The following is a 16,626-nucleotide window of genomic DNA, read 5'->3' on the forward strand; positions in this document are numbered from 1 at the left end:
GATATATGTGACAAAGTTTATCAACACAATCACCTGTTGTTTCCTGAGTGCCTCAGAAGTCTTGCATGTCTAATTAAAAAGTTCCTGTACAATCAATATAATTATCTGTTGATAGCTGCTATTAAAAATAATGGGCCTAGGTATACTAGAACTGTGGTTATCATGGAGTTACTGTACGTAATCTTTTCTGATTTGAGTACTAATTTTAAAGTGGAGTCATGCATTATCTAATTAAAATCCTGAAGATCATTATTATAAATACTGTACATGAAGATATTTTTAACTCAACAGATTTAACATTATAACCAGAAAACCACATTTTTCTAAGCCCATAACTCATTTTGGAGACCTATATCACCGTATCTAACTTCTATTCTTTAATCTGCTATTCTATATTGTTAGCACCTGAGCAATTTTGACAAAGTTGCTTTGAGCTTCATAAAACAGATGACACAGGGCATGCATTAAATAATTCTGCTTAATCAGTTCTATTCATATAAATTACTTACCTCATCGCCTATTACAAGTTCTTCCCTGGGTTTGTGGAAAAGATATTCATATAGTTTATAGTGTTGAAATAAACTGAAAAAAGAAAAGAAAATGCAGCTCCAGCACAACCACAAATCTTTGGAAAGGAAGTATTCTAAACACATTTGTTACCCTAGGAGTTATTCTCTAGGTCAAGGTGACAGATACCTGAGCACTAATAAGAAGAGACACTTCTTGAGCTCTAATTCTAGCTACAATATGTAAACCATTTCAGGTATTACAAGATTCATATCAGTTATAATAAACTCAATATGACACTTGAGATATCAGCCCTACCATTGTGAAATTGAATTTTGGGGCTTAATATTCTGCTCTGAAAAATGACTCAAAAGTTAATTGTTATAAGGGCATAATTTGACCTGCAGGGTCTTTATTATTCGTGATGGTATGGGAGTAGAAATGAAGCCAACTGGACTTTCAGTTTGTGCAGAACACAAATTAATGCCCAGCATCTCAACCTCTCACTCCATTTCCAAGCCAGGAATGAAGAAGTTAGTAAAGATAGTCTCTTAAGGCTACCTTTCAATTGTTAGTACCTTAGTTTTCTCTCATTCAGGCTTTAGGCCAAGGCAATGGTATTGAGAGAGCATTTGTGCTGATGGATAGCCACCCTCCTGTCCACAGACAAGGGATGTAAACCCAGACTCATCCTGTTGTATCACACCTGCAGCATTTGGTACCACTGATCACCAAACACTCCTGTCATGGCTCCAAGAAACTGCAGTTGTAAACAGAAACATCTTGAAATGTCTGAGTCTTTATTCACAGAAGGCACGTCACCTCCTAAACACTCACCTGCTGAGACCCACAGGGCTCAATCTTCTCTCCTATGTTATACAAGATATACATGTATAGTATAGTAAGTGTCTGAAAAAATACATTGATTTCAATAATACAGTTCTCTTGACCAGATTGTTAAAGCCCCCCATCCCTCCAAAAAAAATCACCAGAAGCAATCCTATCTTTCAATATAGAAACAGCTGACAGAGGTGAAAAGCAGTAATTCCTAGTGTTAACACCACAAAAATTTTATAAACATTTCTTAACAATATGGAAGAATTTGGAGTAACTAGTTTAGAAGGAAAAATGTTTAACCTTGCTTAAGTATTCTTTCACAGAATTCTAGAGAGCAGAGAATTCTTGTTCCTCTATACAGGCATGCAATAGTAAGGCACTGGAAATGCCAGAAACACAGTTAGCATTTAATCTGCAATATCAGCCACTGCAGGAATTGAGCAAGACAGCCATAAAAGCTGCCTCCCCAGGACCCACTCATGAGTCCAGGCATACGGGAAGGTCAGGAGTGGAGCCATAGCACTGAGGATCACAAGATTCTAAGCAGTGCTGCAGCCCAGAGAGCAGCCTCGGTCAGCTGCTGTAATTAGACAAGACCTCAGAGCAGTCCAAGTAATGCTGGTGGCCTCTCCAGACCTGGGAGCAGCCCAGAATCAGGGGGATACAGAGGTGGTTTTGCCTGTGCCTTTTGGATGATAATAATAATAAATAAATAATAATAATAATAATAATAATAGTTTTCCAACAGACTTGCACAAATGCATTTGCAAAGCTTTCGAATTTATGTTTGTGTGTGCGCAAACAGTTCTGTGTATGTAAGTAGATGGGCAACTTTATGGTGGCTCCTTTGAAAGTCTGGCCACTTAACTGTATCTACTGAGCAGGCCCTACAAAACGTAACTGTAGAATATAACTATTTCAGCCACTCAGTTTAATTTCTTAACAAAACAAACTGGGATTACAAAACAGAAATATAAACAAGAAATTCAGCTATGTTAAACTACAAATTCTCTTCACCAGGCACAGATTACACGCACAACTAATTTGATCTACAGTATCTGCCATTCCATTTACAGTACATTTTGTCTGCAATACTTCAGTTCTGATTCCTGCCATGTTCTGGTAGTGAGATATACGCCTATGTTTACACAGGCTTCATAATTTATCTGGAACTAATTCAGAAAATTTTGACTTTCAGATGACTCTGACCTTCCCCACCTCCTTTGCCATTTTTGGTAACATTTTAGTGTGGATCATTTGTAAATGCCAAAACCAGAGGTGAAAGTAAGCGGGTACATCCCGGTACGCCATACTGGGGTAGATCAGCTTCCCCTGGCAGCAATTTAAAGGGCCTGGGGCTCCCAGCAGCAGCGGCTGGAGCCCTGGGCCCTTTAAATTGCTGCCAGAGTCCTGCTGCTGGAGTCCTGGGGAAGAGGCAGCAAGGCTCAAGCGGTGACTCAAAGGGCCTGGTGCACCTGCCATAGTTACCACCCCAGGCCCTTTAAATAATCCCCAGAGCCCTGGGGTAGCGGGGGCGAGGCTCCAGTGGCTATTTAAAGGGTCTGGGGCTCCGGCAGCCGCTACCTCCTTGGGCCCTTTAAATCGTCCCCGGAGCCTGCCAGAGCCCTGGGATAGCAGCGGCAGGGCTAGGGCAGCAATTTACAGGGCCCAGGGCTTGGCCACTGCTACTGCCCCAGGCCCTTTAACTTACCGCCGGAGCTCTGCCGCCGCTACCCCAGGGCTCTGGCAGCAGGGTTCCAGGGACGATTTAAAGGGCCCAGGAAGGTAGTGGCAGCCGGAGCCCCAGGCCCTTTAAATCACCGCCCAAGCCCCTGGCTGCCGCTGCTACCCCAGCGCTCCAGCAGTGGGACTCAGCTGGTGATTTAAAGGGCCTGGGGCTCCCACTGCCGCTACCCTCCAGGGCCCTTTAAATTGCCACCTGAGCCCTGCTCCTGGAGCCCTGGGGTAGACGCAGCGGGACTCTGGCGGTGATTTAAAGGGCCAGGGGTTCCTGGCTGCTGCTACTGCAGCGGAGTCCCGATCCCATTAAAGCTCCACCAGAGGCCGGGGCCCTGGGGTAGTGGCAGCAGCCAGGAGCCTCCTCCAATGGCAATTTAAAGTGTCCGGGGCTCTGCTGCGTCCGTAGCTGGTAGCTCAGGGGGGTGATTTAAAGGGCCCGGGGCTCCCAGCTGCTGCTACCACAGCCCCAGCCCTGGTCCCTTTAAATCCTGATTTAAAGCACCTGGGGATTTAAAGGCCCCATCTCTTCCGGCAGAGGCCACACTTCTTCTGGATGAGGCCCTGCCCCCTCCTAAGGACTCCAGAGTACTAGTAAGTCCTTTAAGTTACTTTCACCCCGGCCAAAAGACATGTGACTAATAAATCAAATACCTTGTTTGTCTTATTAGCCATTAGTTTTAGACCTTTTTATTTTATGTATTTACTGAAAGTGCCCAGAAAGGAGCCAGAATGACAGTGCTGAACAATCAAATCCTCTCTTTATACCCAAAAAATATTTAATGGTATATTATAGTGGATTGTCTCTTATGTATAATAAATAAAATGTCATAATCATTATGATGATTTTGGAAGTTCTGAATTCATTTCTATTTTTAACCTAGCACCCATAATCCTATGTTGAGGACAAAAATTCTCTAAGAGATACAAATTTATATGTACTTGTCTTTGTTTCTGTTGTTACCAATGGTGATTTTTTGGGGGGAACCAATGCTACTAACAATTGCACACATGATTAATTTTACTCATGTAACTATTTAAAGGATAGGAGCTTTTATGATGTCATGTAAGCAGGTGACGGTGATTAAGACTGACATATTTTCCTAGATCAACTGTTTCCTGAAAGAAACTGGCAAGAAATAAGCTGATGTGTATTTGCGAAGGGAAACAAAATGAAAAAGAGGATAACAGTCATCTTTCACCAAACCTGAAAGCTGCTGAACAGTTTGTGCCGATATAGCTAAGCATTCATCCCTATTTCCTTTATACATCTCAGGGATTCATAAATCAACTGTAAAAATTTGATCTGAATTGAAACATAACATATTCACTTTGAGGATAAAGAGCTACAGATCTATAATTTAAAAATTAAACAAATAAAAGAAAGATATGAAAATACATTAAGCAAAAATGTAACAAAAATTAGTTATTTTTGTGTTTGTATAATTTGAAAACAACTTCAAAGCTTAAATTTACCAATTTATTTTTTAAAAAATATGTAGCAACTGAAATAATGGTATACTTTAGTGTATGTATATATATTTTGCCCACAAATTTGGGAAGGATTTTTAATATTCATGCACACCCTTGATTAACAACCAGATTAGCTGTTAGCCGGATTAATATTCCACTGGTAAAGGTATAGGGCCTGATCCTACCCCCACTGAAGTTAAGATTTCAGTGGAAGTAAGACTAGTTCTATGGTCTTGTAGATCAAAACACTATGAACTACATGGACCTGATCAGTCTAAATACATAGTTATCCAAGAGCCATTGTGGTCTTTCAATTAAAGAACCTTTGTTCCATAAAAACATATGAAAGTTTTAGAAGGAAAAAAAAGATAAAAAGTTAAGATGACATTCCTAAATACCAAGACATCTTTTATTTCAGGGCCAGACCATGACATTTTGATCTAGTCCAAAGCAAGGGGCAGTTCATTTTTGCACTTTGCCTGGAGTACTCTGGGAGTGAGATTTTCAGAATCCCCCATCTCATCTCCCCACTGCTCAAGACAGGGAGTGTGCTGCACAGGTGTATACCTAGTACGGTGTATGCTCCTCAGTGTGCTGGAGGTATTATTCTCCAGTACCTCTCATCCCTTTTTTCCCACTTGCAAAAGCAGGGGATACAGTGGCTCTGTGGCGCATGCCACCTGTCATGTGCTGGAAACAAATGGTATGGTATATTGGGGTAAAGCGTGTCTTACGTCTCCTTACTCCCTTGCACTGGTATGCAGGATAAGCCACTATCTGGCCTTTCATTTGTTACATTTAAAAAATACATATTACTGCTTGTTTGCAGCCACATCTTTTCTTGTGCTTACAACGGCAGTAGTTTACAAGCTGGTGATAGACCTCTTTTGTACTGTTATACAGGCTGCCTAGGAAAGGCAACACACTAATGATTTTTAGAATAGCATTGTACATAAAATGCTACTGGATTTCCTAATCCATTCATGAGACCATCCCAACTTGGCTTTGAACATAGTCAAATAATTGTCATGTTTGCAGTGTTGTTATAGTTGTGCTGGTCCCAGGATACGGAAACACAGGATGGGTGAGGCAATATTTTGTACTGGACAAACTTCTGCTGGTGAGATAGAGAAGCTTTCAAATTACACAGAGCTCTTCTTAAGGTTAAACAGATGAAAGTCACCTGAAGAAGAGCTCTTTGTAGCTTGAAGCTTGTCTTTCACCAACAGAAGTTACACAATAAAATATATTACCTCACCCACCTTGTCTCTCAAATAACGTTCATGATTAGTATTTATTCATTATGGCCATGAGCCAGTACAGTACTTAAGAAAGTACATAACTTTAACCACGTGAGTAATCCCACTGAAATCAATTGAACTACTCACTGGTTTGAAGTTACATACATGATCAAGTGCTTTGCTGGACTAAGGCCTAAAACTATTCCATTTATAACTGAATCATTAAGATAACACTCTATCCTTTCCCTCCCCTCTTCATTCCTCACCAAAAAAAAAAAAAAAAAAGGAATAACTTGCTGCTGTCCAGTTCAAGAACAGAGAATCTTCACCATCAAGACCATGAAATAGGATAGAGTGTTAGTTTAAACTTTGAAGTCGTTGGGTTGTATCATTTGAGGTCAGAGACTTGTTACTTAAGTAAATGGTTTTGGGTTGTTGGGGTTTTGTTTTGTTTTTTGGGGGGGGTGTTAGTGTAATGTTCAGGAGTTTTTGGCAAAAGTTTGATCATGTTAAACTAAATAACCCTCTCTTTTTATTGGCAGATACTTTACAGTGCTGAACTATTAAAATGGGGGTTCTCAAACGGGGGGGTCAAGACCCCTCAGGGGGTTGCAAGATTATTACATGGGGGGTCGCAAGCTGTCAACCTCCACCCCAATCCCTCTTTGCCTCCAGCATTTATAAAATAGTGTTAAATATATTAAAAAGTGTTTTTAATTTATAAGGGGCGGTCGCACTCAGAGGCTTGCTTTGTGAAAGGCGTCACCAGTACAAAAGTTTGAGAACCCCTGTATTAGAATATAAACATACCTGATCTTCAAGTAACTGATTATAGCCTTGGCTTGATCAACACTGAAGAAATCCAAGCCACCACTTTTTTCTGAATGAGACTCCCCTATTCCAGCCATTGCTCTCCCAAGCTCTTTTATGTTGTCTTCTAGCGTAATACGTTTGGCTGCAATTCAATCCAGAAGAACAAAAACTAAACATAGATGTGACAGATGTTTTCTTGGCACAGTACTGAGAGACTTTTTTAATGTTTGAATAGTTGCATGTGAAGCCATGTAGAATATTTTTTTTAAAAACTGGACAAATTTTATTGCTTTTTTCCATTATTCTTATAAACAACAGTACTCTTAACATTCCTTCACAACACCATTGATGGTCACTTTGTCCTGTAGGGACAAAAGTAGATGACATACAAACTTCTTAGTTGATAGTTTATTTACTCAGATATTGTCACCATAATTACATGAACAGAGAATCAGGGACAGATTCTATTTCAGATGCATGGTTTGTATAGTTATGAATCTTTTAAAAAATATATCCAGTACTGCTCATGCACTTGTGATGCTGTCAACTGCAACATGAAGAAGAAATAGAAGAATCAGATGCCACTTGGGGTATTCAGTATTTTTTGAAAAATTTAATCCAGTCACACAGGATTGATTAAATTTGTAAATAAATTTACTTTTATTAGAATTAAAAGTTTTCATATCAAACTGGGGAGACAGGTTTTCAAAGGCATAAAGGACAGTCAAATAGCCAACTCTCATAAAAAAGTCAATGGGAGTTGGGCACCTAACACCCATTTGTGCTTTCGAAAAGTCTCTCTCTTAACCATTTAAGACAGGCCAAAATGTGAGGTTTTCATGGCTTCCATTTATACTACTTCTTTCTCCTTGCTGTCAAAACTTAATGTGCATTTCCTAATGGGAATAAATGTTACAACAAGAAAGTCTTCGGTCAGAGGAGTCAAGTTCAGTCTTTCCAATTGAAACATCTGGTAATGTTTGTTTGTTTTGGTTATAGTTGAAAAGAAAGAAATGCAATAATGTGAAAAAGCAAATCGTAGTCCACTAAACTCTGTGTAACAAGATATGACTATCCTGGATAAAGGCATATCTCTTTTCAGTGTGGATAGATATTAGTAAAAGATTAGATGCAATTCTCACGACAATGGAAAGGAGATTTGAAAGCAACAGTTGAAGATTAGGATAGCAAATGAAAACATGGGGCATTACATAATTTCTTTATGCTATTTTAAATTGTTGATGATGTTTGGTACAGGCTGCATATAGAAGACTAAGTTTCCTCAATGGAATTAGATAGATAAGCTATTTACTAATATGGGGCTACCTAGTTAATAAAGGATATGAGCATAGAAAAAAGTGTTTCATATGACCTGCTCTCCAAAATAATCCTTGCCATGATCAGTTTTGGGGTCTAATTTTCTTCTCACTCATATCAGCATAAATTCAGAGCAACTCTGTTGAGGACACAGATTTTGATGACTAAAACTGGTGTGACATTAGAATTAGGTGCTGAGTGTACTTTCTGAAAAAGTAGTCTGTAGACCTCTACCTTGATATTAGGCTGTCCTCGGGAGCCAAAACATCTTACTGCGTTATAGGTGAAACCACGTTATATTGAACTTGATTTGATCTGCCGGAGCATGAAGCCCCGCCCCCCCCCGAGCACTGCTTTACTGTGTTATATCCGAATCCGTGTTACATCGGGTGGCATTATATCGGGGTAGAGGTGTATTTCCACAACGTTTTTTTTCTTATCTGAAGACATTACACTAAATTGCCATTACTCTCAGATTACAATTATACCTATCATATTGGGCAACATAGTACTAAAACTATGAAAGATACAGTTACCAAAACATCCACCGTTCTGTCACCATATAAGGTACTTAACTAGACGGTTACTTTGTTTCTACCACTGACTTTGAAAAAGTCCTACCAACATGAGACTAAAATTCAAAAGGTTGTGACGATACCATTGTTTTTATAAACTAGATTGACAGAGGAAAATTTGCAAATGTTTCATAATTTCTTATAGCAGTCACTGAAACTTTGGTTTGATGAGAAAGAGGCTTTAACATTATTGTGTGTCTACCAGGACTACTGTGGACTAGAAGCTTTTTAGCAGTTTACTTGTTCCTTTATGCTATCATGAATCCAGACTTCAAAGCGGATAAGTACACAACACTGGTGTAACGGCAGGTTTATTTACCATACTACTTAAATTCCCTATGGATCTACTCCTTTGGTTCTTTGTACAGGAAACAAATTAAAAAAAACAACTTACAAGATGCTTATGGTGTTTCAGAAATCAAAACCTTGTAAAGTTCACCTCCTGCGCCGAACACAGAGGTATCAGAGAATAGCCATGGTGGAAAAAGAGAGTAATCTAGATACGCAAAATGGGCCGTGAACAGGGAGAAGCCAAAGGAAGTGGAAAGACTGAATGATAGAATTGGGAATGCCAACAAATGGGGAGTCCCCTAGAAGTAAAGCAAGAAAGAGTGAAGCTGTGGGGTTACAACAACAACATGAAGAAGGGACAGAAGTCACACCTGAAAGGGAACAGGAGGCCCTGACCACTCCTGTGAGGTGCTGGGCACCATAAACTCCCACAGACTTCAGTAGCAGTTGAAGGTGCTTAGGGATCTGAAGGGATCAAATCTGGGCATCAAATACTGTCCATGGCCATATTTTCTACAGGCTTCAATCTTCAAGCTAGATTGCAGTCTGAGACAAGCCCTACTTTGAATTAGCAATCTTCTAACTGAGGCACAACTAACAGGTCACCAATCCAAAGCAGTATTACTTATGCTGCCTCAGGTCCTGTTTCAGCATTGTATTTAAGCATGTACTTAACTTTATGCACTTGCTTAAGTCCAACCACATGCAGCAAACCATTTTAGCACAAGATGAACATTAAAGACATGTCAAAGTGGTCACTGACTTAAATGGGAATTCAGCACATGCTTAAACTTAAACCCACATGCTAATCTGCCTCCTCCAGCTTCTCATTCAGTCTTAGTGTTCACCTTTCCACTCACCTCTTTTCCCCGGTCTCTTTGTCCAATCAATCACAGTCCTCTCCTCCCACCTCCCTACACTGGTTCTCAGTCCCCGTCTCCTTGCACAGTGAGTCCCAGTCTTCTCCCTAGCTTCCAACCCCTGTTTCCTTGCTAACCAGTCTCAATCTCACCCTGCACCCCAACTTCTGGTTCTAGTCTCCCTACCCCTCCAATCAGGTTCCAGTTCCAGTCTTCCAATCCCAATCTCCTCTCTCAGGTCCAGGTCATGTTCCCATTGCATTTGAAAAGGCAGCTTTCTTCTCCATACTCATTCAAAGGGGGGACATGGAGGGTCACTGAGATAACAGGAGACAGACTCCCTTGTTCTCAGATGAGGCACAGCTCATAGCAGAACAGCAACTGCAAGGAAAGTCCTGCTCAGTCCCAGGATGGAACATGCCCAGTAGAGACAAAATCTTCAGTGAGTTAGCTGCTAAAATCTAAAAAAAATCTCACTGAGTATGTGTAAATAGTGATTTTTTCCCCAAAAAGTTTATAAGTTGGCCAAATTTGGGCAGATTTTCACAAGGACAGAGAAAGACACATCCCTGATACACAAGCCACCCTCCTCCTAATTTCAAGTCCCTGCTCCAAAGCATGAGATGCTACATCGCTTAAAAGAGGAAAAAAAGGTCACCAGGATATTTTAGCATGAGCAAAACAATGCATTCTTCCACATCCTCATTGAAACAACTGAAGTATTTCCAAAAAAATTCGGCCTGAGGAAGACACCTGGCATGGAAAATTTCAGCCCAAATGGCTAAAGTTTAACAAAGTTTTAAGCAACTGAAAATAGGGTTTTATAATGGGAAATGTCAGGAAACCCTAACAACAGGCAACACTACCAGTCCTTCCTATAGTATTATATATACACACACATACACCCGGGAAAACTTATTTCTGACATGCTTCCATTCTTCTCCATAGTTTTGTTAGTACAGTTAATTCATATTAAGGTATTTGTGCAGTGAACACTCTGCAGCAAGACAACTGAAATTCCTAACAATAATTTTCCTAACCATGAAGCATATGTAAATTCTGGCAAAATTCCTAATTAATTCTATTCAAGGACCTTCTGCAAGGTAATAATATGGTAAAAAAGTTATGTGTTTAATTTTTTTTAAAATTCACCTATTCTGTTCTAAAGGAATCAAAGTTTAACTGCAGCCAAGAGTTATATTCAAAATACAATTTACACAGCATGCTGATACTCAGGGAGAAAATGAATCATTTAATATTTATTTCTAATAAAAAATATTACCTCTTACATTAAAAACAATTAATCTGAGAACATGCAAAGTTTCTGTTCAAGTGAATATTTTAAGAATTATACTCACTGCTGAGGTTCTCCAACAGAAAGTTTAAGATGGCCATGAATCCTGAGAGCTGTAGATGAGTGAAGTCCATCTCTTTAGCCCACCAAAATCCCGACACATAATAATCTAGTAAAACAGCTTCCTTCAAAGATGTCTTAATTTGTCTGAAATTCAGAAACTCTTCCAGTTTTCTGTGGTAGAAAGGTGAAGTGTAAAATCAAGTGAGATTCCACAAGTTTGATTTAGTCTGCCAGCAATCGTGTGTACTCCTGGCATCTGATTCAGCTAAATCATTCAATATATCAGGGATCCCCAACGCGGCGTCCACGGGAGCATCTATATGTGCCCGCGTCCTGTCCGGTGGCTGAGCACCCGCCGAAATGCAGCCGAAATGCTGCCGAAATTCGGCGGTGACATCTCTGGATGACGCCGTTTGCCACTGACACGTGACATCATCCAGAGGCGTCGCCGCTGAAATGCCGCCGGTTCTCGACCGCCGCCACGGTCCTTCATCTGGTGCCCACTAGACGAAAAAGGTTGGGGACCACTGCAAAACATTAATGCTGTTCACAGGACAAATCAGTAAATAGCAACATGAACCCAAGTCTTCATAAGCAGCAAAGCGTCCTGTGGCACCTTATAGACCAACAGACGTATTGGAGCATGAACTTCCATGGGTGAATACTCACTTCGTCGGATGCATGAATGGATGAATTCTTCATGTTTCCCAAAGAAATATTAAAATACAAGTCATGATAACATCATATTTAAGTGTAAGTTATGAAGAAAAAAATGGTATGACGACTTCATCTGTATATCAACGGGTGCACTTGGCATGTTTTTACTGATCAAGGGTATCCCGTCTTGTATCTTTAGGGTGAGATGTGGAACCACAAAGCCAAAAGTCTTTTATGTAACAAAACATGTAACAGATATAAAGATCTAAAATTCACGAATCACTGAGTGAAATGAAGCTGAAAATCAGCTTTTATTTCCTTGGGAAGTTTTAGGGTGAAATGAGAATAGAAAGGAAAATACCATGAACCCTGTCTCCACATACACTTATAAAAGTAAGCTTCATTGCAACTCCACTTTCTACAAAAAGGTCCTAGCTGCAGTTCCATCTGAGAGCAAAGTTGAGGTTGCTGTCACAACACTATGACTCAAACAGCATGATAACGTGACACTTGCTTTTATAATAATGATAATGAACATAATACTCACTGGTGATGATAATTGATTTTACTATGTTGTACTAAGAAATCTGTCTGGAACACTCAAAAATCAAATGGGTCATGTACACAGTGTTAAGATGTAAATTAGGTTTAGGCTAGAGGATCGTGTTTGAGGCCAAATCAGGGCTAGAGTTTAGGCTCAGAATGGATGGTGACAAAATCCCACAAGTCATTTTTGTGCAATTTCAGCATCAAATGGCAGAATTCTCATACCACCATTTATTGTTGCAATATTTCCTAGGGTATCTGTGGTAAGCCACGGCCATTCATGCACAGGCCCATACTCTAAACACTGACCCCTACCATGTTCCAACAATGCAATTTCAATGGCGCCTGCTCATAGGGCCTCCCCTTGACTGCAACAGCCTCCACAACCCATCAGATGACATAGAATAGAGAAAACTTCCTAGGCTGTATTTTTTGTCAATATAATGTAATTTTCGGTATTCTTTTTCTTAGTATGTTTAATATAACCAAGCATCCTATTTGCCTTTTAACTGGAACTGTACTGAATAGGCACTGTAACTGAATTAACTCCTCTTAAGTCTCTTTTCTCAGTGGTTCCTGCAAATTCATCAACACAAAATTTCTTCACTCATGCTTACATTTTTTCAAAATTTAGTTTAATCTGCAATGAAGTTGTCTAATACTCAACATGTTTAAATCCATCTGGGGTTTGTCACAATCCTCTAAATCTTTACTAATCAACTGCACAGTGCCATAAGCAACTTTCATCAACTCACTGTACACTTCCTCAGTCACCCTATTATTGATTTCTGGGGACCTCCTTACCATTTATCTCTCTCATTATGACTCTATTTCTCACTGCTACACAAGTTTTTAATTGATAATAAGACTTTGCTCCTTATCTCAGGCTATTCATGTTATTCAAAGTTCCCTTATGAACAAACCTTACATTAGATCTGAAAATCCAATTAAATAACATTGAGTAAAATTATCAAAAGTGCCTAACTGATTTAGTAGGATAAGCTTCATTTTCAAAAGTAATTTGGGCACTTAGGGGGCCCAAGTCTCCTTGAAAGTTAATAGGGCTTAGACTCCTAAGTCACTTAGGTGCTTTTGAAAAATTTTCATAATCTTTATTTTTTTCTAAATAACTATGTTTAGAAAGGAGCAATTTCTCCTTAGAAAAGCCATGCTTTTTTTGACTATATTCATTTATGCCTATTGTATTTAAATGCAGAATTAGTACTATCTTTTTTTCTTTTCTTTATTTTTCTACCTTAATGTAATAGATTAGAAGTGGACAGGATTGGGGACTTCAGTTTGCAATTCTGCCAATGTACCTCAACTGTGTTTTAGAGAAAATAGGTTAGCTTCCATGTTCTTTCAGTCCTTGGCCTCTCAATTAAGATGGCTAGTAACGGTGCCAACTGTGATAATTGTTTTTACTTCCCTAAAAAATCTGAATATTTTTCTCCACTTCTTATTCCCTTCTAAAAAACAAAAGTACTATCAGATATACGAATAGGCAACTAACTGTTTGTTCATGGTGTTCACAAAGCCGAAAAGTGAAATTGTTGAAGAATACAAAAAAAAATGTGTTTTATTAATCAAAGGCTCACTAGTGAACAATATAAAGAACATAATTCATTAAGTTTTGTTTAAAGCATTACTTCTGTTCTACATGATGAATTTGTCTAGTCAGTTAAAAACACTTAGTCATGTACTGAAATGGAAGTGGAGTGTGGCCAACTATGAACTTTCCAAAGTTTGAAACAGTCCATAACCTCTGTCTTGTAAGCTTTTGCCAACACTATGCTTTCATAATCAGTATTTCAAGGGAATTAGGTTTTTTCTGATATTCATTTTTTCAGTGTTCTGCAATGTATGTGATTGACACAATGATAGATTCTTTATATATCTTCTATTATTACTATTGCTATTTTTTTCATGGAAGATGCTCAGGTACTATAGTGGTGGGCAGCAGTATAAAATATTTGGCTCAATAGATAAAACAAGGAAATTGCTATAACACACCAGACACACAGTCCATCAAGCACAACAGTGGCCAGGAAACTTTACAGTATAAAATGATGCCCTATGGTGAGACACAGATGTTTCAATACTGGTACTAAATTGTTTATGCTACCTAAAATGCCCTTGAAGCATCCTCTTTTCAGTCAAATGCAGTACGTCATAATTAAAGATCCATCTGTGAATGTGTGTGGTGTCTCAGTATTTTCCTTTCTAATCTTAGATGAGAGATTTTGACAAGAAATTGTTTTACAGGGTGATAATGAAATTTGGTCTCAATTGATGTGAATGTTCCATTCTCTAATGCTACAAGTAGAAGATCTATTGTGCACGGCAAAAGAGTAAATGGGAAAAGAAAAATTTTTAATATTAGATGGGGAAAAATGTCTTTCCAGTTTCTCTATGGAATCCCACTAGGTCAGCAATAAGTGATCTTTTTTCTAACAACAAAGAGAGAGTATTTCAAGGTAATGAATCTTTTTAATCTTACCTAAAACATTTGTATTTATCCACTAACGGCAGAATTTTCAAAAGTACCTAAGTAACTTTAGAGCGTAAGTTCCATTGACTTCAGCGTGCTAAGAACTCACTAGTAGGTGACTTTTCAGTGGGACGTGTGTTCCTCAGTCACATAGGCAGTTTTGAAAATGTCACCCCTGAAACTTAAGGCCAACACATTCAATTGTGGATGCCTAAAGTTTGACTCTTAAATCCTTAAGAACTTCGATACCTTCATATGATGCTTTTTCCCACTTTCCTAAGGGTCAATTTTCATTATATCCAAATTCCTTTATTTTTTCAGCTTTAGATATTAATCTGAAACCTAAAATTGTTGTCTAAGACACTGGAGGAGGCAGTTTAAAGTGCACAGTTTTGCGCTACTCTACTCATGTTGAAGTCAATGGGAGCTTTACCATTATCTACAATGGGAGTAGTTAGCCCAACACACTGAACACTTTTGAAACAAATCACATCTGATATATATTTAAAAATCTCAAATTTCCAAAAACATATCAACTTGCAATATCCATACAAAGGAAGTGAGCAAAGGAGAAAGAAAGATGAAAAGATGGAGAGAATATAGGAGGAGAGTACATTCTGAGACCAACATATTTTTTTATTTACTCTATTATTTCCATTGTCCACAAGTGTCCCAAAAATTGGGTTAAATCATCATTCACTTAGCATACAGGTCTTCCAAAAATGCCATTTGCCCATATACATAAATACATATTGCAGTGCTGGTGGAGTTAATTTAACCAGCTATATTGAAATAATTTTCTTGCACAGAATACAAGTATCATTCATTTCTTTTGCAAATGAGATTTTTAATTTCAATAAAGTCATGAATTAGTATCATAGTGAAAGATTGAGGAAGTAACAAATTCACTACTTTCCACCACCTCCAGAATTTGACTTAACATAAGTCTTTTATAAAGGCAAGACCACACCAAACGATCAATATCAGTTAACACTCTGGATATCTTCAACAAAAACAGTTGACGGATAAATCACACAAGCCCTCTTTCACCAAACCACAAGCACCAGCATTATCTATATTTGCTATATATTATAGTTACTTACTTTTGAACCCCTTCTACATTTTGTTCTGACAAAGCACTAATTTGGGGAAGAGAAAGAAACGTCCATGCCATAATCTCTCTAGCTACAGGATCTTGTTCTTGGCCTTCTTCCTACACAAAAACAATAGATTGTATTTAAAAAAATCATCTAATTTATATAACACTTTTGATCTCAAAGACCTTTACAGAATGTACATACAAAGATAATTCATCCAACACCAAAACAGAAATGCAGCAGTAATTTTCTGCCAGAAATACAAGACAGTAACAGTGTTTAGGGATGGAGGTGAAGTTAGGTGGATACATGAAAAATAATTTATTCATCCACCTTAAACTAACGGAGAACTTATACTTCTACAGACAGACACAGCTCTATCATTCTATTTGCTCTGTACCCAGAAAAACAAATGCTTGACTTTTCCCTATTCATCTCAGTGGGATGTTAACCACTAAACTCATTTTTGACAATTTAATTCTGTACAATTAAAAATAAATACATGATTTTCTAATAATCTAACAATAAAAAAACTAGAAAATGTATACTGTGATCTAAATTATACAACTACTTTCCCAGGAAAATGTATACTCATAGTGCTGAGAGTAATTGTTCTCCTGTAGTGCGAATAAGAAATACTCATTCAGAAATATTATAAATATTACAAGGGAAATACTTGATTGGATTATATAATTGACTTCAGTGGGAAAATTTAGAAAGTCAATCAGTAGGCAAATAAAAATTTGTTATTAGAATAGTTAGGTAATGAAACAAGATGTCAAGAAAAGTTATGAAATCACCGTCAGTGACTGACACTTATCTATTGG

At 38.4% G+C, this 16,626-nt stretch overlaps 1 protein-coding gene across 4 annotated transcripts in view; it reads right to left on the bottom strand.

Annotated features, from left to right (window-relative positions):
- The window catches only part of CABCOCO1 (ciliary associated calcium binding coiled-coil 1), an 81,264-nt gene that overhangs the window by 53,237 nt on the left and 11,401 nt on the right, over positions 1-16,626 (bottom strand). For all 4 annotated transcript variants that reach the window (XM_030570852.1, XM_030570851.1, XM_030570854.1 and 1 more), the window contains exons 2-5: positions 15,806-15,915; positions 11,010-11,179; positions 6,606-6,750; positions 510-582 (exon numbers count right to left, since the gene is read on the bottom strand). In XM_030570852.1, coding sequence (XP_030426712.1) covers positions 510-582; positions 6,606-6,750; positions 11,010-11,179; positions 15,806-15,915 — 498 coding nt within the window. The remainder of the gene's footprint in view (positions 1-509; positions 583-6,605; positions 6,751-11,009; positions 11,180-15,805; positions 15,916-16,626) is intronic.

This window comes from Gopherus evgoodei, chromosome 7, assembly GCF_007399415.2.
Source record: "Gopherus evgoodei ecotype Sinaloan lineage chromosome 7, rGopEvg1_v1.p, whole genome shotgun sequence".
Taxonomy (NCBI): domain Eukaryota; kingdom Metazoa; phylum Chordata; order Testudines; family Testudinidae; genus Gopherus; species Gopherus evgoodei.